This window comes from Cheilinus undulatus, linkage group 18, assembly GCF_018320785.1.
Source record: "Cheilinus undulatus linkage group 18, ASM1832078v1, whole genome shotgun sequence".
Classification (NCBI taxonomy): domain Eukaryota; kingdom Metazoa; phylum Chordata; class Actinopteri; order Labriformes; family Labridae; genus Cheilinus; species Cheilinus undulatus.
In genome coordinates, this window is record NC_054882.1 from 13,766,352 (window position 1) to 13,790,007 (window position 23,656).

General features: G+C 39.2%; 1 protein-coding gene across 3 annotated transcripts in view; it reads right to left on the reverse strand.

The window, feature by feature from the left end:
• ppp2r5ca (protein phosphatase 2, regulatory subunit B', gamma a) overlaps nt 1–23,656 on the reverse strand; it is a 33,713-nt gene that overhangs the window by 6,559 nt on the left and 3,498 nt on the right. For all 3 annotated transcript variants that reach the window (XM_041812834.1, XM_041812833.1, XM_041812835.1), the window contains exons 2-12: nt 13,998–14,197; nt 9,296–9,406; nt 6,602–6,694; nt 6,381–6,511; nt 6,239–6,298; nt 6,045–6,153; nt 5,719–5,772; nt 4,013–4,183; nt 3,794–3,921; nt 2,321–2,422; nt 2,078–2,150 (exon numbers count right to left, since the gene is read on the reverse strand). In XM_041812834.1, coding sequence (XP_041668768.1) covers nt 2,078–2,150; nt 2,321–2,422; nt 3,794–3,921; nt 4,013–4,183; nt 5,719–5,772; nt 6,045–6,153; nt 6,239–6,298; nt 6,381–6,511; nt 6,602–6,694; nt 9,296–9,406; nt 13,998–14,197 — 1,232 coding nt within the window. The remainder of the gene's footprint in view (nt 1–2,077; nt 2,151–2,320; nt 2,423–3,793; nt 3,922–4,012; nt 4,184–5,718; nt 5,773–6,044; nt 6,154–6,238; nt 6,299–6,380; nt 6,512–6,601; nt 6,695–9,295; nt 9,407–13,997; nt 14,198–23,656) is intronic.

The following is a 23,656-nucleotide window of genomic DNA, read 5'->3' on the forward strand; positions in this document are numbered from 1 at the left end:
TAGATAACACTTTAAGATTGTTTTTCAGCTGCACAATGAAGTATCTGACTGAACTATGATAAAACACATCAGTGCTGGTGTTATTTCTGACATTTACACCAAACTGATAAAAATCTGCATTTTACATCTTTTTATTAGCTCAAACGGACATCTGCCTTGAATTTTTTTTTCTTAAAAGGTGGGACTTATGTGACAAAGAAACCTACCATCCTACTCTATATAAAAGGTAGAATGTGACCGCCTCTAACTGACTTTACCATTCAGAGACCACTCCCATCCTCTCCTGCCTTCATCTGCACTGCCTCGGCTCCAAGATCTCCGGCGTTAGTAACGCCGGTGCAGCATTACTACCAATGGCCCAAACAGGTACTGCTCAGGACCACCATGGCCTGCCAGCACACTACAACCTGCTTCAAGGGACTCTGGAGGGGTAAAATGCTCCACCTCTAAAGATCGCTCTGAGGCAGCAGTGCTGCGGGACTCTGTATCACTTACTGGCAGGGGAGTCACTGTCACTCCCGCTTCATCTGGAAAACCCTGTCCTTTAAAAAAAAAAAAAATCCTTTTCCCCTCCCTCCTCTCAGTACCAAACTGCCCACTTTCTGTGCATTTTTTCAAATTCTGAAGTGGGCGGAGCTAGCTTTGAGCTGGGTGTATACAGATGCCTGGCATAGTCTTCCCTAAGCCGCTTACAATCAGTTCAAAATGCTGCAGCCAGACTGTTAACTAGATCAAGCCACCGGTCCCACATCATACCCATTCTTGCATCTCTCCATTGGCTTCCAGTATAATTCAGAATCAACTACAAAATCCCGTTACTCACATATAAAGCACAACATGGCCTTGCCCCTAGTTACATTCCTGACCTCCTTGTTTCTTATCATCTCTCGCCCACTACGATCATCTAATTTTGGCCTTCGGTACATCCCTTTCTCTAATTTCAGAACTAAAGGTGATCGAGCCTTTTCTGCTCTAGCTCCCACCCTGTAGAATAAACTCCCACAGTCCATCAGATCAGCAGAGTCACTGGAATGTTTAAAAAAAATTAAAAGCTCACTTTTTTAGACAGGCTTTCTTGTGATCTTGTAACTTGAAGTTCTTCGATATTGTAGTGTATTATTATTATGTCTTGTTTGATCTCGAGAAATATGTTATTTAATTATCTCCTTTTGTGGATTATCAGTTTTATTTATTTGTTATTCTTTTTGTGAAGCACTTTGTAACTGAGTGTTTTAAAAGTGCTATATAATAAAGTTTTACTTACTTACTTAGTATGCTGTTGTTTGATCCATAGAGAATAACTGCAACCTTATATTTCGTTAGAAAATGCAGTATGAAAACCTTCATTTTTCATTGGATCAGCTATCCTGGATCATAAATGCACATCTGATGTCTGTGACAAAACAAACCACCTGAATATCGTTTAATTTTCAGTGAGTTACGAGCATTTTAATCGTGGATGGGCCTCTCACTGTCGTTGACTTACATTCATTGTCAGCTGTGAATGCATCTTTTGCACATGTCAAGAAGCCTGAACACAGCATCAAGAATAGATATCTATGATCCAAGCTTTGTGCTAAAGCTATGTAAGCTAACTGCTAACTCAATCTTCATATTAATCAATAAGAAATAAATCTGATTAGTGTACTCTCAGAAACAAAGAGAATCAGCAAGTTTTTCTGTAAAACTAAGGATTGGTGTGTTGTTGTGCTACAGTATCAGTTTGGATGAGGAAATCTAAGCGTATCATGAACCAGAATTTACACTAGCACTCGATTCATTAAGAGATGTCTGATTCAACCACTCACCACAACTAAGCACATTCTTAGAGCAGAGCTGCTCATTACGACCTTTCCATCTTTAGCAGCACTTTAATTTGGAAAAGCAATCACTACCACATGAAAGTCTGAACTAAGAGTCTATGCAAACTTAAATTAGGAAAAAGGAACTACAATTCAACAACAGAACTAATGACATTCATTTTCTACTCTATTAGTAACAAACACACACCCACACACACACACTTTAGTAACAGGGAGGGGAAACATGCCTTTAGAATAATGTTATCATCGCTCACCTGTGGATTGGACTTGGCGAGGTTCTCGATCTTAATCCAAGCCTCTTCACGTTCTTTCGACTTCGCCTTCTCTCTGTTAAACAAGACACCAAACTGAACATCACTGATCTGCTTCACTGCACAGATAAATGTGAAAACTCAACACCAAAATTAAGCTGCAACGTCTGAATGATTGCAATTATAACTAAGCATAATTAAAAAAAAAAAGAGATGAATAGAGTGAGAGGAGATGCTGGTGCTCACTTGTTTTTCTCTGCCCTGAACTGCTGTGTGCAATCATCGAAAAGCTTTTGATTCATCTCCATGAAAAGCTTCAGAGCGTTGTAGATGAGGCCGTGGATGGTCCTGTGGACATACACAAACACAATTTACTAAACAATACTCAGACGCCAGTGTTCGTCCTCTCAAAACGACTGACTTTTGACTACATTTGCAGGTTTTGATGTGTTTAACTGTTGTTGCTTGGACTGACAGCAGCATATAAGGATTATATCAGCATGTATACACACCCTGGTTCAGTATGAAAGACAAGGTCCTGATAAAAGCAGGTAATACACCAGTGTTTCCCACAGATAGATGATACTCTGGTGGGCCACCTAGGTTCTATATTCATAGATGCTTAAGTATAACTCTCAAACTTTTGATAATGATGACATGATTGCATTTGCAAGCATGTGTGGGAGAAAGAAAGGAAATAAGTCAGCAGGTCCATTTCTCCAGTAAATTCACAGATTGAACTGTAATGTCATGTTAAAGCTGAGGCTTCATGTGTCATCGCTTTAACTGTCCTGCAATCCTTTTATGCTGCGACTGGAAACTTTGGGTTCAAAACGATTGGGAAGAAGTAATTTGAGGTAAATTCTCAAGTGACAAAAATGCATTTGTAGGGGAGAATGTCAAGTATGCAAAGATCATGGATGGTCCAGATTCCATGTCTATCATCAGGCAGATCTATCTGGCAAAGCTCCAAACTGAAATGATTGTGCATCTGTAACTGTGAGCCGGTAAACAATGGCGACTGTTGCAGCAAGTAGTTTGGATCTACTAGGAGATAAAGCATAGGCCTGTGAACAAAATGGCAATATATTGCCACATGCACATGACAGTTTTGAAATATACATCCCCCATGATGCACTGAACAAAAAAGCCAGCAGATGGCACCAGATGCAAAACTGCATAATGCGTCCACCACCTTCAGCCTTGCCTGATACTTGCTTTTGATCATCGTCTGTGCCAAAGACCTACACTTGCAGAGGCTGTCATAATTTGAAAAGGAACAAACACACCCCACAACTAAAACACCATAGAGCAGTTTCATGTAAAAAATAATTATGTAATTGTGTTCGAGTACACACATTTAGAAAAATGTACTGACATTTTTGCACCTACGGGTATAATAATTATCAGGAAAATTCACCACATGCAAGCTGAAGGGGAAGGCATTTTTACCCCACAGCCTGTGAAAGACCAGTGAGATCTTTGTGCAAATGCAAACACGAGGCAAGCATCTTGAGGTGAACAGCCAATGGAAGATTATTTATGATGAAGTGTGGCTGAATAGTTCTGAGTACGTTCTGTGACCAGGCTCAAGTCTCACACACTTGTGAGATAGTGGGAGTTATTGTATCATACTGGTGTGACATGCAGTGTGAAGTACAGAGATCTTATGAACATTGTTTCTCTAATGTGAAGAACTAAGGTGGCGTGTTTTATTACTTGTTCCAGTGGGTCTTAGAGTTGCGGTACAGAGCTGGGAACATGATGGGCAGAATCTTCGCTGCGTTGTCGCTGATCAGACTCATGATGTACTCATTGTTCCAGTAGTACAAGGCTCTCTCTGCCACCTACAGAAAATCGAACACCCCGCAGTCAAACATACACAGAGAAAATCATAGCTGGAGTTATGAGGTTTAGATTTAGACCGGTTAATAGTACCTGGAAGTGCGGGCTGGACACACACTTGGCCAGCTGTCTGAAAAGAGGCTCCTGTACTTTGACAAACTCGGAGGGCTCGATGACGTCCAGGATCTCCTCCAGCTCGTTGAGGAACATCACTTCCTTGGGACTGTGAGTCTTTGGCCAGTACTTTAGTAGAGCCATTACCACCTGGATGGTAAAAGATAGCAGCAAATATTACAAACCAAACCAAAAATGTAAGGACTAGAAAATAATCCTCAGTAAGGCTGTCCATAAGGGGGGATAAAGGGGAGAGCTTTCTGGGGACCAGCCAACCCAGGTGCCCATAGAGGTCAGAAAAGCCATGGTCCACTGTTAAGTTATTCAGTGATAACCATATTTTTATTCAACCAGAATAAACCCCACTCTTATGAAAGAAACAGAAATTTAATTTTATTCATTTATGCTGCAATAAAACATAGCCTTTTCAAACTATATACCCCCTTTTTTTGGTAATGTTTACAGTGTGTATTGGAGACACTAGGAAAGTAATGTCAGACCTTATACCTAAGCCATGATGTGCACAAATGTTGGGATGTCAGGGGATAAAGAAGAAGAACTGGGGCAACTATTTTGTAAATATAGTGATCTAAAGCAAAATAAATGGGATAAAAAATGGGTGAAATTGATAAAAATGGGTGGAGACTGGCAAAATGGATTAAAAGTTGCAAAAATAATGATAGAAAGTGGCAAGATATGGGAACAAGTGACAAAAAAAGGGTGAAAGGCAGCAAAAACTGGTTAAATGCCACATAAACTAGGAGAAAGCAGCTCAAGTTGGCAAAAAGAAATTGCTGCAAAGGGCAAAAATGGGTGTATAGTGGAAAAAAGTAAAATATATTGGCATAAATAGGCTTAATGTGACAAAAATTGGGCAAATAGTGGTAGAGAAGTGGCAAGAAATGGGCAGCAAGTGAAAAAAAAAAAAAACGGGTGAAAAGCAACAAAAGGAGGAAGTGGCAAAAAACATGAATAAACTGCAAATATGGTGAGAAATGTTTAAAAAAGTGCCAGAAATGGTAGAAAATGGCAAAATGGACAAAAACTGGCAAAAAGCAGGTTAATTGGAAAAAGCTGTGACCGGCTGTTGCACAATTTTGCAAAAAAGGGGAATAAGTGGTTAAAAAAGTTACAGAAATGGGTGAAAAAGGATAAAAAAACAAAGGGTGAAATGGCAAAAATGAAAATAAAAGTTGACAAAAATGTATAAAGCCCAGCAAAATATGGCAAAAAATGGCAAAAGACAATTAAAGTCAAAAAATGTTGCAATTATGGCAAAAAATGGTTAAAAAAAAAGTTGTAAAAATGGGTGAAAAAGGGCAAAAAGAAGCAAAAATGGGTTAAAAGTGGCAAAAAGGTGGCAAGAATGGATGGAAAAAGTGGTTTAAAAGTGCCACAAATAAATGATTTCAACATCAGAACTCAGTAATAGCTTGACACTCTTTCAGCTCCATAATGAAGGAACTGTTAGCCAGGATGCAAGCACCAATGCTACTGATCCAACACGTGCATTGATACCATCAGTAAATCACAACTGTGGAGGGCCAACTCTCTGGGTTTTTCAGGGGTCCAGCCAATTCTGTGGACACCCTAATCCTCAGTGTCAGATCTGAGTGTAAAATTTCAACATCTAATAAAGAATTTCAACGCAGATGAAAATGATTCAAACATTTGATGTGACGTACCGGCTCAGTAAGAGTGCTGTCCTTTTCTAAAAACTGTACCACGCAGTAGGCCAGCTGTAAAACACACAAACAAACACAATCATTAAACTGTCAGAAGTATTTAAATTTACGCTCAGGTGGGGAATGCCCCAGGGTCTGACTGGCTGGAACACGTAATACCATTTTTCTATAAAACCTGCAGAATGACCCGCTGCACCCACGTAAAAGCAGGAGTGTTCTAACAGGTTCTGACAAGAACATTTAAATACATATATCTGTCTTTCTGTTCAGCTTCACAGTAGAAAATTAAGCTGCTTATGAAACCATTGTGCTTTTTAAGAATGTACCTGTGGATGGTAGACACTGAGTGATTTGACTTTGTGCAGAGGCAATAAAACCTTCAACAGGAAAATCTTGTGCTCTTCTTTTAGTGGTAAGGCAAATCCATTGATTATGCTAGAAAGACAAACAGAAGTAGAATCAGAGCAGCTCAAACAGCGATGCTATGGCTACTGGTACACTGCTGCTGCAGAAGTCATACCTTCCAAGTATTTCCAGTAGTTCAGCTATACCATTATGGTGCTCTGTCTCATAGATAAACCTGCAAGAACAAACAGGGACTTCTTTGAGCATTTCACAATTTTACCACCCATGTAAGAACTTTCAAAAAGGCTTGCACTGACCTATAGAAAATGTTATTAATCTGTTTTCTGATGTACGCTCTGAGCCCCAGGAATTTCCCGTAGATCCTGTGGAGGGTAGTTTTTAGGAAGTCTCTCTCTCTGGGATCCTCACTGTCGAATAGTTCTAGAAGCTGCACAAAACAAAGTTGCAAAGTCGGTCAACATCATCCTGTTATTTGGTATGCACCAATCATGCTGTATGCAATGGTTTATTTTCTTACCTGCATAACAAATTTCTGGTCGATGTATTTCTTTGCTATGTTCGGCTGAAAGTCAGGCGATTCTAAAAACCTAAGGAAAAATTCATAGACGAGCTGGAAGAGAAACAAGGAAATGACAGGAATGAATGGAAGTCAGTCAGATACAATACTTTAATTCTAATGCAGACGTACTTTTTGTAAACTTTAGTTCTTAACTTTTCTGATTCATAACTAAACTGTCAGACTGTTAAACTGATGCATCTGTGCATCCCTAGAAATAAACATGCTGATTGCTCTCAAGTTGAAACTGGGCGACTGCAGGAGAATTTTTCTATTGGCTGATCATGTGGCAGGTGATGTATGTAACAGGCAACAGTGGGCTCCACCAATCAGAAATGCCCCAGTATTACTCTAGGATTGTGGGTAGTGTTATTCAGTACTGGGTTTTAAAAATTGATTTTCATATCCTTGTTTCTGGCTCAATCAACTGTCCTATTTCAAGAATAAAGGCAAAAAAATATATACAAAAAGCCTCATTAAAAAAAGGAGAACCTAATCCAGACATCAATCTTTACATACAGGCCTTCTCTTTCTCCTGCCAGCTCCTTACATGACCAGTCGTAGACTTGCGTCGCTCTAGAGGCCTTTGAACTCCGATTCAAGGTTTGAATCTAACACCCAATCATTTTATTTCAGATATCTGGGCTCATTATCAATACAAGCTGGATATCTCTCTCTCACACCATGTGTAAACCTCCATCTATGCAGCGCAAAGCCAAACTCTACAGGTGACTCAGTGGAGAGTGCTAAAGCTGCTGGATGGAGAGCGTTTAAGCCACAGCTGCTACAGACCGGGCTGACTCACACTCACAATACAGGTAATCCCCCTGGGGTGCTACGTGCACAAGGAGCGCTGTCTCAAACCCTGAGAGTTTTGTAAAAGCTTCATTTTGCTTCCAATTTTCCTCGGTCTTACAGCCTTGTCTGCTGTCGCCGTTTACTGCGGGAAAATGACGGCGCACCCAGAAATAAGAGAAACCCTGAATTATATAAAAAGAGATGAGTAATAAACTCACTTCTCATGTTGATTTTGTATTAAGTTAACATAACAGTCACAACAATAAAATAAAAATAAAATGATTTTTCTTATCAAAGCTGTGGTTTCTGTCATTTTATTAACAAGCATAAATGTCTGCCTTTAGCATACACTACCTGTATGACACAGCCAGATTCATTTCTATTCATTTAACTGCAAGAGATTTAACCTGGACGTGCAATAAGTGACATATCTTTGCATTAAGCAAACATGGTGGAGCCAGGCAGATCTGCTTAACTGATGGCACGACTAAACCTTCAAGAGGATATCAAGACAGAGGCAAGCTGGATGAAAGAAAGGCCATATGCGAGACATGCTTCATGGAGGTAAAATATTATGGAAACAATACTAGTTTGGGGTCCATTTTTCATGCAAACCTTCATATTTATGATAATGTGCCTGGATAGAGCACCACTACTAGCCAATTGCGATGTGAAGCAACAGCTGAACTGACCGGTCACTGATTGTATGTTTTTGTTAGATATTTTATATTTCCTCCAGGCAGAAGCTGCAGTAAACTTCTCAGTTCCACTGATTTTATTTATCAAAAATATAAGCAGAGAGAAATAAAGATCCTTCTGAACTTAACCCAGAAATCACATTACATATTACTTATATTATTCATATATTATTATAGATAATTTGTTATAATAGATAGTTAATAAATAAAATAATAACAAACCTTAAACACAACACCAGCATTATTAAGGGAATAAGGGTAAAATGACATAAAGGGTGTGGCAGACAAATTTCTGGTGGAAATTAGTGTCAGTTAAAATCAGAGATGATTATGCAGGTCACATGACCTCTTTAAGTGGACAATTAGTTGTTATGGACATAAAATTAAACATTCATTGAACAAAGATTAAAAAAGCTTTTTGATGTTAATAACAGCTTTTCAGGCACAAAACTTGTTTCATTATAACCTTTATCAGGTCAGACCAGGAAACCGTTCAAAATTAAAGCACGAACTTATGAAAAGAAAAACATTTTCAGTAGATTTAGCCTCTTAATTCCACTCTCAAAGTTTACTAAATTAATCTGATTACCTTTAAAATATACAAAATTTTCTCCTGGGGGAGCATGCCCCCGGACCCCCCTAGAAAGGTCGGGGTACATATGATCAAAATGGTATCACCACCGCCTTAATATGAGCCAGGAAAAACCCTGGCAGTGTTGTAATTTCCCCTAAGATTGTGAATAAACCACATTTTCTTGAAATGAGGTTAAAAACATGAATTTATGTCTTCTACCAGAGTATATACCATTGTTTCACACTAATGTAAGCCTACACTGGATGGTTTTGACAGAACAGCTGAAAATCACATCAGCAGGAAGGAACATAGAGGACAAATGCATTCAAGGGAATGAATCAGGGAGTTAAGGTTGCAATAAACTCAAGGCTCAACCATTAAAAAAATCATTGTGATGCATTTTCAATATTCTTTTGAATTTCACCATGAACTAAACTGATTGAATACTTCCAGCCAGAATAGCGCCTTTGCTTTCTCTTATCCAGATTTGAATGCTTCCGCCACGTTTCAAGGCTCTTCATGGCTGAATAAATTTTTAAAAACCTCTTACTAATCTGCAGATAATTCAGTGATTTAAAAACCAACCTGGAGGTGTGGCCATGCAGCTTCAAGTGTGGGCTCATCTTCCTCTGGATCAAACTCGGCTCCAGTAGGGTTGGACGATGGAGGCAGCGTTCTGAACATGTTCACTGCAAACTGCAAAAAGAGAGATGAAAACATACCATGAATGTTTATTTCAGCAGCAGGATGCTGTTTAAGTTCACTTCCTTCTTTTGTTGTGATAACCGAGAGTCAGAGTTCATGTTGTGATGGCTCGATAGCTCCAGCCAGATTGGGTTACATGTTTGAAAAACACACAGCTGGTACTGGACTTCCTCTCAGAGGTTTACTCTCACAACACGTGGTTCAACCAACATCAACACCCCTTTAAGATAATGTATCCTGCATGGTTTTAATGCACCGTTATGTCATATTTCTGTTAAATAGTGCAGTTTTATAGCATCAGTGCAAACACTAAGAAACATACTAAGCTACTATAGCACAGCCTCCTTTCAGACTTAGTTTGAACCATATTGAAGCAGTTCAAACTTCTCAAAACTGCAGAAAATATCCCAAATTTTAGAGAAGGTCTGCATGCATCTTTTTCCTGCAAGCCCCTCATCAAATTTCTGCACAAAGTCAGTAAACACAGAAGCAAATAGTCTGGAAATTAGTAAACCTTCAAAGTCTTTAAATTTAATTCTTTGCGGTGTGAACTTCTTTAGGTATTCCAAAATAACTTCTCTTTGAGGTTAATGCTAACTTTGTCCTTGCTACTGGCCTCCAAGGGTTTGGTCCACAATAATCCAAGTATGTTGTGTTTCTGGTCTCTCTCAGTGTCAACTGACTCCCCTGTGGGCTTCTGTTCCCTGCCAGGCAGATCATGGGACAGTGCAGGTGGCCTACTAAAACACTGGGAGCCTTGTTAGAAGAGACAAGCTACAAGGTGGATAGACTGTGTGTGCCGCGCTGCATTACAGCCCTGAACATGCGGTGAGGACGACTGAATCAAGTCCACAATAGACCATTTAAAAAGAAATGTTTTAACAGAGATTAAAGCGGTTCATCTGCTGCCTTTGATAGTGATATGAGAATAGATTTATATGAGGAACAGGCAGAGACGACTGTGTTTTCATTGTGTTTGTAGCTTAATAACCACTCACTGGAGATTGTAGATGGTCTGAGGAACATCTATCATGATGACAAGCCTGGTTCCTTTTGATTCGGTTATTGATGGTTGGTTATAAATCAGTGGAAAAGCATTTCACACTAACTTCAAATAAATCTCTACTGCCTCTGCTGAAAATAGAAAATGTATTATATCCCTTATACATGTTGGATGACTAATCTCTAATCTCTGCAGATTTTATATGGATGCAGAATCTTTACACAGAGGTGGTGTCTCCCAGGATGCTAAGTGCTTTGGTTTCCATTTGGAGACAGAATATTGACCAATCATGTATCAGCAGGGTTAAAAAAAAAACAAAACAAAAACAACAAACAGGGGTAACTTTGTCCATATTAACAGACCAGCTCCCACTGGTAGTATTCTATGATTTTCTTGTCTTTATAAACAAATACAGTGCTTAAAAAATTTATTAGACCACCTGTCATATTTGTCTCAGAGACCATCCAGCATCATTAAATGCTTTAATGCGGACTCTGTCATTTTCATTGAGCACTCCACATTTTACCATTTTGAACAGGAATGAGAAATTTCAAACTGAATTCACCTTTTTATACCTAAATTTGAGCCGGCTCAGTGGGCTTCTCTGAGAAGTCAGAAATTAATCAAGCATAACAGTCAACCACTAAAACTCATTTTTCTCTTCAGGAATGCAAGTAAATAACTATAATTTGACATATTAATCAATAAATATTAATGTGCTTTACTATTTTTTCAGGTTTTTTATAAATCCGTAAATTTGAAAATTCATGGATAACAATAATAATTATATTTTAGCATTAAAAATATCATTTGGGTTAAAGAGCTTCTACATATTGGTGTATTAACCATTGCAGAAACATAAAAAATGATTTTGGTAATTACCAATGCTGTTAATTTAGGGCAGCTGTGGCATAAACCTTACTTTGGGTGGTGGTCTAATAAATTTGTTAAGCACTGTATCTGCATCAGAGTATGGCTAACAATCCATTATAGACCAGAAACTTCTGCTTAACATTGTGTGCATCAGCAGTTAGAGTCCCTCACTACCTGAAACACACCAGAAAGAATACAACCATACTGAACTTGACATGCAATTTAAAAGTTTTCTCCTCTTAATAAGAGACCTGATAAAGCTCGTCTTTCTGCATCATGGTGTTGTGTTGGCAAACTTTATTCCCTTCAGTTGGAAGTAAACCACACTAAAATGATCTCAGCGACACTCATTTTAATGTGAACTTAGTATTGTCAGATGAACGCTGCTATTTCAGGGGTTAAAGAATTGACATCCTTTACATTATAGAGGTACTCATCTCAAAGGAAATATTGCAGTCATTGAACACAAACTTCTGGCTTCACCAGAGGTAAAGTAAAAATTTACAGAGGGATAATAAATCTTTAAAATGATTGCCAATGGTGACTGAATATAAAAGAATTTGACGTACAGATACTCCGATCAGATACTCGGAATATGCGCGATTAGCGGGCTAAACAGTTTAGGTCACTACATCCCTTTATGAGTCTAATTATGAACATTATTATCATTTCAGGCCCACAATCCTCGTCAGACACTTTGTCCATACTATAACACAGTGGCCCACTTCTAGTAGCCCCTGTATTTGTTCTTGATGACTACTTTCTTGTACCCCACTGCTCTGTACTCTGACATAAACAACCGCTTACCAATAGCACTGATAGCATCTCATAGGAACAATTTAGCTCCGTTTTGATCTAGAGAATGGGGATGAAGTTGTCCAGAGGTTGTGTCATATATAACCGAAGCATTAAGTGATGACATCAAGCACAGAAATGTGGACGTTAACCTGCGATGAGGATTAAAGGCCACTGATGCTAACACTGCCAACGTTAGCCACATTCTGTTCTGCATTGTCACAGTGTGTAGTTGGTTTACAGAATCTATCTACTTAACTTCAGGCTAGTTGGCTAAACTGAATCATTATTTCTGTTTATTAGATGGGGAATTATTCACTGAGGAACATCACTGATGAATGTCATTTGGGAATGCAAAGTATAAAATAATCTTTGATCTTTACTAGGGATGTGCGCTGTTAGCAAGCTTAATGGTTACATTTGGATATCAAATTTGCCAACATAAGAATTATGAGTCGATTACACTACTTACTTCCTCTTTTTTATAAGCACAAGCCAGAAATTAAAGCTTAGCGGTTATTGGCCATAAGAACAGAGTCATATGGCAATATTATTAACTAGAAAATGACGAAGGTTTAAAGATATACTCATGTATAATTACAAAATGATGAGTGACCACATTAAGCACAGTGCTAATATGCAAAAGAGATGACGAATGTTAGGAGCGAGCTGCTAACTTTAGCCACACTGTATAACAGCCTCACATCATATACCCACAGTGACCCTGTGATGAATTTCACCATTTTCTGAGCATTTACTCCACTTCAGACTAGTCGATAAAATACTATTTGAATCTATGTTTAGCCAAATAGGGGAATAGCAGGCTGGGAACATCCTTAGCCATTGCAATTTTCTGAGAGCTTTATCATCTTCAAAACTTTTAATATTCCAAAAAGTAGCAATCAAGAAGATTACCCTGTCCTTACTTATTGAGGATTAAATCCAAGCTAGCTGCTCTGTGGGCTGGACTTGAGCCAAATGTTAAAAGTTTAGCATCATATTCTGTAGAATATGTAATATAAGATGCAGTTTTTGGGGGGGTTCTCCCAGAGGAAAAAGGTCTTAAAAAAAAAAAAAAAAGGTCTTTCTTCTTGCATCAAGATTTTCATTGCATTCTGCAAAATTAACAACAGACCGTTTTAGTGGAGCCATGAAGCTCTTTCTGATACAATTTGTTTTCTACAGGAATGCATTTCAGTTGACTACTAGTGAGGTCACTGAGCTCTAACTCTCTAATAGAGTACAGACTCACAGCCTTTGACCACTTTGCTTAGAGCCTCACGGTTTGCCTTTGCTGGTAACTTGTTGTCTTTAAGAGATCAATCAAACCAGCACTCCATAAGGCTTTTCTTTAATGGTATACCTCGATTTTCTTTTAATGATTTGATAATAAGGGAGAAAAGCAGTTAAAAAGTGGCACAAGCCTGGATGTATCTGCTATACACATTAAAGCAGATGCCTACAGTACACAATAAGTGGGGGTTTATTTTAATCCAGTCAGGTTAATATAGCTAATGATGGTGGTGGCTGCATTTGCAGTCATGACGGTGCACATTTTAGCATTTTTTACTTGAGTATTGGTTTTACAGATAATGTGATGTAACCCACTTTTAATGGAAAAATCGGTGTTAAATGCACATCTTAAAAACCAAATGTTCCATTATTCCCTCTCTGCTTCAGCTTTATTCTTAAACAAATATTTAAAATGAAATGGAAGCTTCCTGACTGAACAGTTTATTTAAAAATGGATCATTTTAATGTCACACCTTAAGAGAACCAGCTGCTCTTCCCCTCAAAAGCTGCATTAAAATCTAATGATAAACATCAGCTGGGACACAAACCGCCCATTTTCAGCCCGATTTTCCCCCTCATCCTCAGCTTTAACCACAAACACCTCACACGACTACTGACCATGTGCACCACCTCTGGGTAGATGGGCTCTGTGATGACATTCCTGTTGTGGGTGATGTACTCCACCATCTCGCTCAGTGCCGCCCGCTTCACTTCCTTCCATTTCAGGTCGCTCAGCGGGTCGGAGAGGAAGTCGAAAAGGACGCAGCACTGCCGTAGCTTCTGGATGAAGAGCTTCTCCTGCTCAGCGGGGGCCACATCTGAGGAGACAAATTAGACTGACGTGAGATGGGTGAAGCAAAGAGGAGAGTTCAGGGAAAGAGGGGCAGCAAAGCGGGGATGAATTAGAGCGGTTGAGAATGTGGGACAATGGAGCCAAAGAGTGAAGAGTGTCAGTTAAAACAGAAATCTGAGGCAGAGAGAGAATGATGAAGACTAAAGAGCATAAAGAGAGAGGCTGGGATGGTCTACCAGATTAGTGTGAAGGAGAAAAGTCTAGAAGGGGAGGGAGACGAGGATGAAGGATTTGGGAAGTAGGTGAATGGTCACAGTCTCAATATTTGACACAAACGCTGAGAGGGAAAAGGAGATATTTTTGTAGAGGAAACCTAGCTATTTAAGTCTGTCATTATATTTGTCCACACTAGTCTGAGGAGTTCCTGTTCCGCTTCATTTCCACCTTAGCATTCGACAGCACAGGCATGTAAACAAACAATCTGAGTCAATGCTACACACATGACAACACGAAGAGGAAACAATCGTTTATGTGACTCCAAATTCCTACCTGCTGATGTGGTGAAACAACAACACAGAGCAACAACATAATTATGTTGTTAGGAGACGCTAACGCTGGTGCGCCTTGTTTTTTACTCTCTTTTATATCTTTTGGGGTTTTTGTCAGATATGCCACATTTAATGAAAGGGAGCACACCTCTCTTAGAAAAACTCATTCTTATTACAGCACAGATATGAATTCAGGATCTGAAAACAAGAGTTTAATTTGAGTTCCTGAAGATTCACAAACATTATTCGATATTTAAGTCATTTAATAAACACTTTAAATATTCCCTTAAATCCACCAGCTGATCTGTCCCTTAAATATGAAGCCACACATGCAGGTAGCTTAGCTTGGCATAAAGACTACAAATACATTGGAACAGCTAACAGACTATTTTTAATAGTCCAAAACACAAGAAGCTTCTTTTTCAAAGCCTTCTACCAGAAATTCTCCTGGTTAGGAGTTCTCAACATTTTCTTGACAATTTCATACTCCAAAAATCACAGACATGGCTTATTTGTATGGGATTAACAACAGACGTCCTGTGTGATTATTACAAATTACCTGAGGTGCCTGGGTAATATGAATCCCATGCAAATAGGGATAATTAGACTTAAAGGTCACATATGCAAAATACACTTTTCAGGCATTTCTAGCAAAAATATGTGCCCCTAGCCTGTCCACAATTCCCACGAGAATCAGAAAAATCCACCCCTCCCCCCTCTCCACCTTTCAGAATATGTGTGCTGAAACAAGCCGTTCTGAGATTTTCCCCTCATGATGTCATGTGGGGAGATAGCATCGCCCCCAGGTTCAGTTCTGCCCTCCTCTCCTAGTCCTCCTCTCAATGGCCAGCTGAGAAGAGGATCAGGAGGGCCACATCCATTAAGCCAATTCCATTTTCTGAGGGGGGGAGTCAGACAGCTCACCAACATTTAAGGCCACAGACACAGAAGCAGCTCGTTCTGAGCAGGGCTGAAACAGAGGGTTTTTTAGACATGCAAAAATTCAATACTGGAGGGTTTTTTCAGCAACAAACTTCTCATGCATGTTTTGGAGACCTCTGAGACCAATATAAACTTGTCTTAAAAGGACAATATATGAGACCTTTAAAAGAGCCACAAATTGCGTATCACTGAATGAAGGTGTCTTTATCTTTTTAATGGTATTGAAGTTTAAAACACTAAATGTGAGAATGGTATCAGCCTTTTTCACCCAGCTCTCAGCATGAGAACAAACAGGCACATTCATCACATTAATAACTAGAACCCTTTAACAGATATACATATGCAGATTTTCTTTTTTGTGTAAAATCTTGAGCCAGAGCCAACTTTGCAAACGTCATTTTATCTGCAGGCATAAAAAGTACGTGATGTTTTACTGTGAGATGCAAATAAGGCATCTTTGCAATAAAATGTCACACCGTTTAAAAATTATTATCGAGCGCTCCCACCTTGACGGCCTGATGTAAACCTATCACGACATGATCCGAACTGCTGCTGTATTATGGGAGAATGTATAATGTCAGCATGTTCATGCACAGGTGTGGGTTCATTTTCCTGATGTAAGCCGCTGCTTACATCTAAAAGAGATGTGTCATAATTAAATGCTCTTGTTTGACTTGGAGTGAATAAAATGCATGAACTTTAATGCTGTAAATGTGCCAGAGTCGTATTTACAGTAATCACTTCCTGCATCCAGCATGAGACTTGTGGTTGTTTAACATTAGAATTTGGAGTGTCTGCAATCAGGACAGCCTCTGATAAACACACATGCACTAAAATTATATTCTTTATAAATATGTTGCACATCATCATCCACGGTTTTAATTTAACAGATGGGCATATGGTAAGGAAATGCATGTATGCCATACACACAGCTCATACGGTGTTATGAAACTAGACATAAGCTGCAGTTTCTATACCCTATAATTACTCATCAGTAAAGGGTGTGGCTTTAACAATGCAGGCACTGAGGCTGTCTGTACATGAAGAGAAGGATGTCGACACCATTGGGCGATCCAGATTAAATTGGATACATGGCGTATACGTCAAAAGGAAACCAAAGAGATGAATCCTATTCTTCTATGGCTGTGCTGTAACCTTTGGGCTGTACTCGTCTTATTACTGAGATAAGGAAATTAGGCAGTGCAACAAATGGTGATTAATGAATGTGGTGCAGGGTTCAAATCAGGAGAAAGGGTGTGAAATAACCAATTGAGAGCTTATAAAGAGCTGGAAAGACTCAATATAAATGTAGAATTGTACACAAAACCACTTGATTATATGATAAAGTAAGTGTGATTCTCTGTGTTATGCTGCTTTTAGTTTAATTTTAATTAATCTCAAAAATAATGAGCAAACCAGCAAACTGGAACCAAATGAGCTATCCAGTTCAGTTATGCAGGTGTTTAATAAGAAGGAACACACATCAGGAAAAGCTTAATACAGACACCTAATGGAAAACAATAGCCTGCTGAACCTATCCTCATGCCCTAGGATGCACACACAGACACAGAGGCTAACAGGCGCACACACAGGTGCTCGACAGTCTCGCCAACAGGCAGATTCTAGGTAAGAGGAGAGAGATCCTATTCAGACATAATGGAGACTTGGCTCACATGAGCACACACACTTCTGCAGTGTCAGTTTCAAGCTGGCCAGTTTATCCTGATGACAGTGAGAAGTTGGGAATTCCAGAGGAGAGAGAGAGGGTTAGTGACAGCGGCAATTATCGGACATTTACTGAAAGATCTGACAGCAAAAAGCAGAGCAGCTGTCACTCAGGCCTGTAGAAGACAACGGTTCAGACCTAACTCTAACACAATACTGAAGTTAGCTCGTGGATCCCAACACTTGTTTTCTTCTTGCCACAAATGATGTCATAGGAATATTTAATATGCCATATTACATAGTTTTTTACAACCTTTGACTTTCTCAGAGTTGTCTTCTTCTGCAGCCATCTTTCTAGTTTTACTTGGAGTCACCACGTTATTGACCTGTGTTTGCTTCTGGCTGGCTTGCACTTCATGTAAAGTAAATTTAAAATATCCTGCACTGTCTTATTGTTTTTCAAGTACCTTAAGCAAGCTCACTGCAGTAAAAGCCACATTTGCACTAATTGTTTACTGTAACTAAAAAAACTGTAAGAAAGCTCGCTGTGGTAAAAGCCTCACCTCATGTGCACATTTGCCCTAATTAATCTATTCACGGACCTCAAATACTGCAGGAAAGCTCACTGTGGTAAAATGCCTTACCTTATATACACATTTCCACTCGTTAATCCTATTTATTGTTACTCAAATAAAGTGAGAAAGCCCTCTGTGGTGAAAGCCTCACCTCATACGCACATCTGCACTCAATCATTGTAACTCAGACACTGTAAAAAAAAGCTCACTGTGGTAAAATGCCTTACCTAATCTACACATTCCCACTAATTAATCTTATTTATTGTTACTCAGATACAGTAAGAAAGCCCGCTGGGTTAAAATACCTCACCTCAGGTGCATATTTGCACTAATCAACTATATTAAATTATCTAATCTACTTAATGTAAAACTGCCCACATCCTTGCATATTCTATGCTCCTGATGTTTATTTCCTGTACTTTGAGAGCAAAGCTAACCGGAGTCAAATTCCTTGTTGTGAAAGCATACCTGGCCAATAAGGCTGATTCTGATTCATAAATGCATAGCCCATATTAAAGCCTGAACAGCAATGTGCAAATAAATTATTCAATGCTATGATAATATGGGATGAATACATGTTAAGGACTGTGTATTTGCTCCAACTCAGTGTCCCTGTCACTCTTAAGGTCTTCATGTGTTGCACAGTACCTTTGTTTGCAGCTTGCCCTTACTGCATCAAAAATAAACCTCAAAATCTACAAGTCAAGGTCAGACTTTACAATTGTCTGTTTCAATGGTCTCCATTAGTGATGCACGATAGGCTAATTATTGGTACCGATAGATTATCGGCTGATATTGCATATATTTTACATATCTTTATTATCCCGATACTAAAAATTAACCAATAAAATCCACCGATAACAAAGGCGTTTGTTTTCTTTCTCATGGGACTACACATTCCAAAACAGTGGCGCCGCAGTACAAGACCTGCTGTTAAGCACCAGAGAAGAAGAGGAAGCATCCTCAGAGCTAACAGGCTGATAGAGTGGTGCAGTCGTGACGTAATTTTGTAGGCAAACCTGGAAGTTAGCGTTGCATGGGTTCCCTCGGCGTCTAGCCTATGGGCTTTTTCAATGGGTTTTTGGAAAGTAAAAAGCTAACGTCATGCTATATTGAACTACAACACGGTCAGCTGAATTCAACGGCATCACGCGCAGATACAAGTGAACTGCAGGCTCAGTTGCCGCGCTTCGGATGATGACGTATAGTACACTGTAGTCCTTGTTAGCTGTCTTTTAGCAACCGCCTTTATTAAGATGTGAAAAGATGCACAATTCAAAGGTGGGGCATGTTTCAGATGTATTTTATGTTGTAGGATAAAACTTTAAATTCTCTTGAGCTTGTGTTCACCACAGACCTTATTTCAGGCATTTAACCTAAAACTCATTCAAAAATCCCATAGACTTTCAGACGAGGGAACTGGAAGTGCTAAAATGCTGAATGACTCATTCCTGCACCACTCTATAGAGGCTAGCAACACAGCGGTACTGGCAGATTATTCAGAATTTACGGGGAGGATGACACGACAGCGTTTGCAAAATTTGCCCTGCAAAGATCCCGAAGAGCGAAAAATAGTCCTTGAGTTTTCACACAATGGATCTTATAAGTCACTTAAAAGTCATCATCCTAACAATGTTAAAACGAAGCGGCAGTAGCTGCTAGCCTTAGCCGTGGGCACCAGGACCATGCCAAAGGTTAATACCAGGCAGAGTGCTGATTCAGCAGGTATTGGAAACTGCAGAAAGTTCGCCAGAGCCAAAAGGCAACGCTTGAAAAAAATCAGTCTGACAGTCTCCTGATCCACCGCTACTTTCATAGACGTATACCTGCCTGCTCTGTTTGATGTGGTTTCATTCAGTCTGAATGACATTAGGAAAAGAAGCTTAGCCACAGACCACAACGTACTTAACATTTTTAACCTATTTTTAATATGACGTGTCAGTGCATACATTTAATCCTTATGTAAAACTTAAGCTGTCATATTTCTGACTTATGCAGCCAAAAAAAAAAAAAAAAAAAAGAAAGAAAGAAAAAACAGACCCCCCAAACATCTCCACTGGTTAAGCACGACAGCCTGTTATCATTTGGTTTTATGTTTGATTTGACAAAAGTCAGCTGAATTCTTGCTTAGTTTATTGAAATGTCAGATTTGATCACTTGTCAAATTAATTTCAAGGGAAGAGGGGGAAAACTCATGCCAGTCGTTGTGTATGTTGTACTTTCTTTGGTACACAACTGTTTAACTAAAAAAATAACAGTTATAAAGTCAGAACTGTTCTTTGTTTTGTGGTGTAAACATGAGTGAATTAATGAGTTAGAATTAGTTAAACATATCACTGATGGGACAGGAACTGGGCTTGACGATATCCTGAAAGATGACTGCAAACAAACACTTCATATTTACCTGTCTTCACGTGTAGATATGAATAACACGCTAGCTTGATGCTAATGCTAACAGCAGTTATTAACCAGATTGCTGATAGTCTTCTCTTTACCTGTCTGTCATGGTCGTCACTCTTCAACACATCATCAAGACAGGGATGTTTTTTCAAAAGCCTGACAAAGGTTTCCTCTGTCCCACTGCTCCATCCCACAGCACCACCGTTTTTACTCTGCTCTTGCTTTACCGTTTGTTTTGTTTACATTTATGACTGCTGTATGTGCTCCGTGCTCTTATTGGCCAGTGTTAATGATGTCACAAAACACACTGTAAGAGGAAGGACAAGAATCAGACATGCTAGACTGTCCATCTTGAGGTCATGAGGTTTCTCAGACGTGTTCTTTTTTATTATGACAGACTACATGACATGAAACTGCATATTCTCCACCGGTGTCAAAACCCTAAAACTGTCAGCGCAGCTTTGGTCACCTCTTGATGGACAAAAATCAATCTGACATGAGTTGATATTAAGCTACGTAGTTAGCTTCAAACGACCTTCAAATACCTCAGTCTTCTTCCAGTGGGTAAAATGTGCACACACCCAAGTAGAAATGATGATTTTTACCCAACTTATTTTCACTTATTGATTGCAAAATTGTAGTCTCATGCAACATGTTTATTGCAGATGCTGATCTTAAAAAAAAAACACCATTTTTGTGACTATTTGCAGAGTCCAAGTCTAGAGCTTTATCTTATAGGTCAAATGGTTTCATGCTATTCCAGTTGAACAGAAGATGTTAAAGCAGTCCTTTTCATTGTGCTTATTGTGCATGTTCCACATTTCATTCAACAAGGGTGACAGGAATAGAAAGAAAATGCACCACTACTGTAACCACAGGATAAAATACACACCAGTTGTCCTAATTTTATACCCATAATGCTGCCAAATTCAGCTCACCAAATTCGAAACAAGTCAAGTACCAAGGGGCTGGACTTTTATTACATCAGACATACAATACAAGGAATTTAAGAATGACAGTGCGCCTTTTAATGAACTCATTGCTGCAGTTTCAATTTTTTAAGCTCTAAATAACCCCTTTTTCTGTGTATTTAAGTTTATAATATGCCATGCATCCCAGTGCCTAGAAGCAGACATTTCTAATGGTCCTTTCTGGGCTCCACTATCATTAGGGGCCCACTGAGGTTAAGAAAAATGGTCTATTCCAGAGGTTCCCAACCTTTTTTTCTTTTTTATCATTTAAAGCCCCAAAAATATCCTAAAACACACCAAAAGACCTAAATACGAACTATTCATAAGTGTTTATGTGTTTGGTTGGAATGAGTGAATCTAAATTTCACAATCACTGCCCCCCGAACCAGTGGTTTATTCCCTTGATTCCCAACCTTGGGTCTGGGACCCCCTTAGGTGGCAAGGCTCTGTCTGCCCTGAGGTTAAAATTAGATTTGCACATATTAACAGAAATCATGGTTGAACATGGTTGAATAAATAATTCATACAATGGTTTTTGGGTTAAAAAATTGTGTTTAGGGCTACTTTGTTTGGATTTACACAAAAAAATTAAAATTTATGTTAATTTTGGTCACAACATACCACTATTTTTTTCCCCATGTTGGTCCTGGGGCTCATGTTTTCTTAGATACAAGTAGAGGGGGCTTAAAGGAAAAAAAGGATAGGAACCACTGGTTTCACTCTATATGAAAGTAAACGAACACTTCTTTTAACCCAGATGGAATCACACATTAAAAGAAATACACACATTTTTTGTGGTTACACCATTGAAATGTTGCCTGTTTTAGAATGTTAACCCCATCTTCTTGAAACCTTTTTAACGTGTACGTTGTGCAGAGGTCAATCGAACTTAACAGTTTGTAGCTATTAAAGAAAGTGCACAATAGTTTGGTTGGCAGAAAGGTAAGCAGAGGAAAAATGGAGGTAGTAAGGGCACCTGACCTCCTAAATAACCTGCAAACAAACTCCATAAGCTGATCGCAGCTAGGCTAAGGAGGTAAGTGCTAGTGCTGCTGATCCAGCCTGCAAGAGAGAGCTCCTACTGGGGTTTTCAGGGCCCCAGCCAATTCTGTTGACAGGCCTGACATTCATCTGTTTTTAAAATATGTTGTTTACATGTTTGAATTTAATAGGAGGAATTAAAATGTCATAGAGATGCCTGTAAAGGGTCTAACTGGATGACAAAGGTGGTTTGGAGTCAAGTGAGAGGCCTCAAACTAGCCTTAATGCTGTTTCTAATCATCATCATTAGTTTAGTGCTTAATGAACTGAGTTCTAACTTAAGAATTCAGTCCATAGTGGATGTTGCACGCCTCACTGTGAGCCAGGAAAGCCCTCTGAGGTGCAGCAGACAACTTGAACTCTCAGTGTGAAACTTTTCTCTGTTACCGCCGCTCTCCCTGGCATAAGCTCTGTGCTGTAACAAAGTTTGTAATCTGTGCTGGTCGCACAGGGACGTGAAGCTGGACTGGAATGTGTTGCCATGCCTCGCACCCTGACCGTGTCAGACTTTCGTTGCTCCTATTACATAAGTCTGTCTGCCTGCGTTATAAAGTTTCTGTACGCTCTGAAAATACCCAGCGGCTTGTTGTGTAACAGATAAAGGCCCACTGTTGTGATCCTAAAAATGATGTTAACCACAATGTGACCTCTATTAAAGTAGCAAACAGAAGCCTTGGGAGGGGAAAAAGCAAACACAAGTACCATGTCTTGTGGAGAACAGAGAAAGATTCATCCTAATGCCTCTGTTAAAAAAAAAAGATAAATAATAACTGGAGTCACATTGGAGCTACAGTTTTTTTTTCTTTAAATGGCTTAAATGAACAGCCAGCATTCAGGGCTGCCATGGCAATCTGCTGTATCGACAGTATGTTATGATCAATGTAAACATTGACTGATTCCTATTTATAGCCCGGGACAGGGACAGTGCGTTACCGTTTTGTAGGCGTATAATCAACTTAGGTCGGCCACATTCATTCATTTCAGCAGCAAGAGACTTAGAAACACTTGGAAAGTAGAATTAATGGATCAAACTGATGTGTTGTTTGCAAAAAATAGAGGTATGCGTCATTGCAGAACTTGAGACACATTCATAGCAGCAGTTTAAAGTCTCCTTTGTGACTAATAAAGAAGAAGAGTGCTTCAAAGTGATTGTCATTAAGGTAAGTCTTGTGTCTCAATGAAGAGGACATTATTATTAAGGTTTTAGAGCCCCAGATACAGATTGCTGGGCTTGTTTCATTACCTGTAACTGTGGTTATATGAAGAAAGCATCAAAATCCCACTGAAAGGTTTGCATATCAAGTTTGACTCAATCTGTTTTACCCTACATATGTTCTTAGGA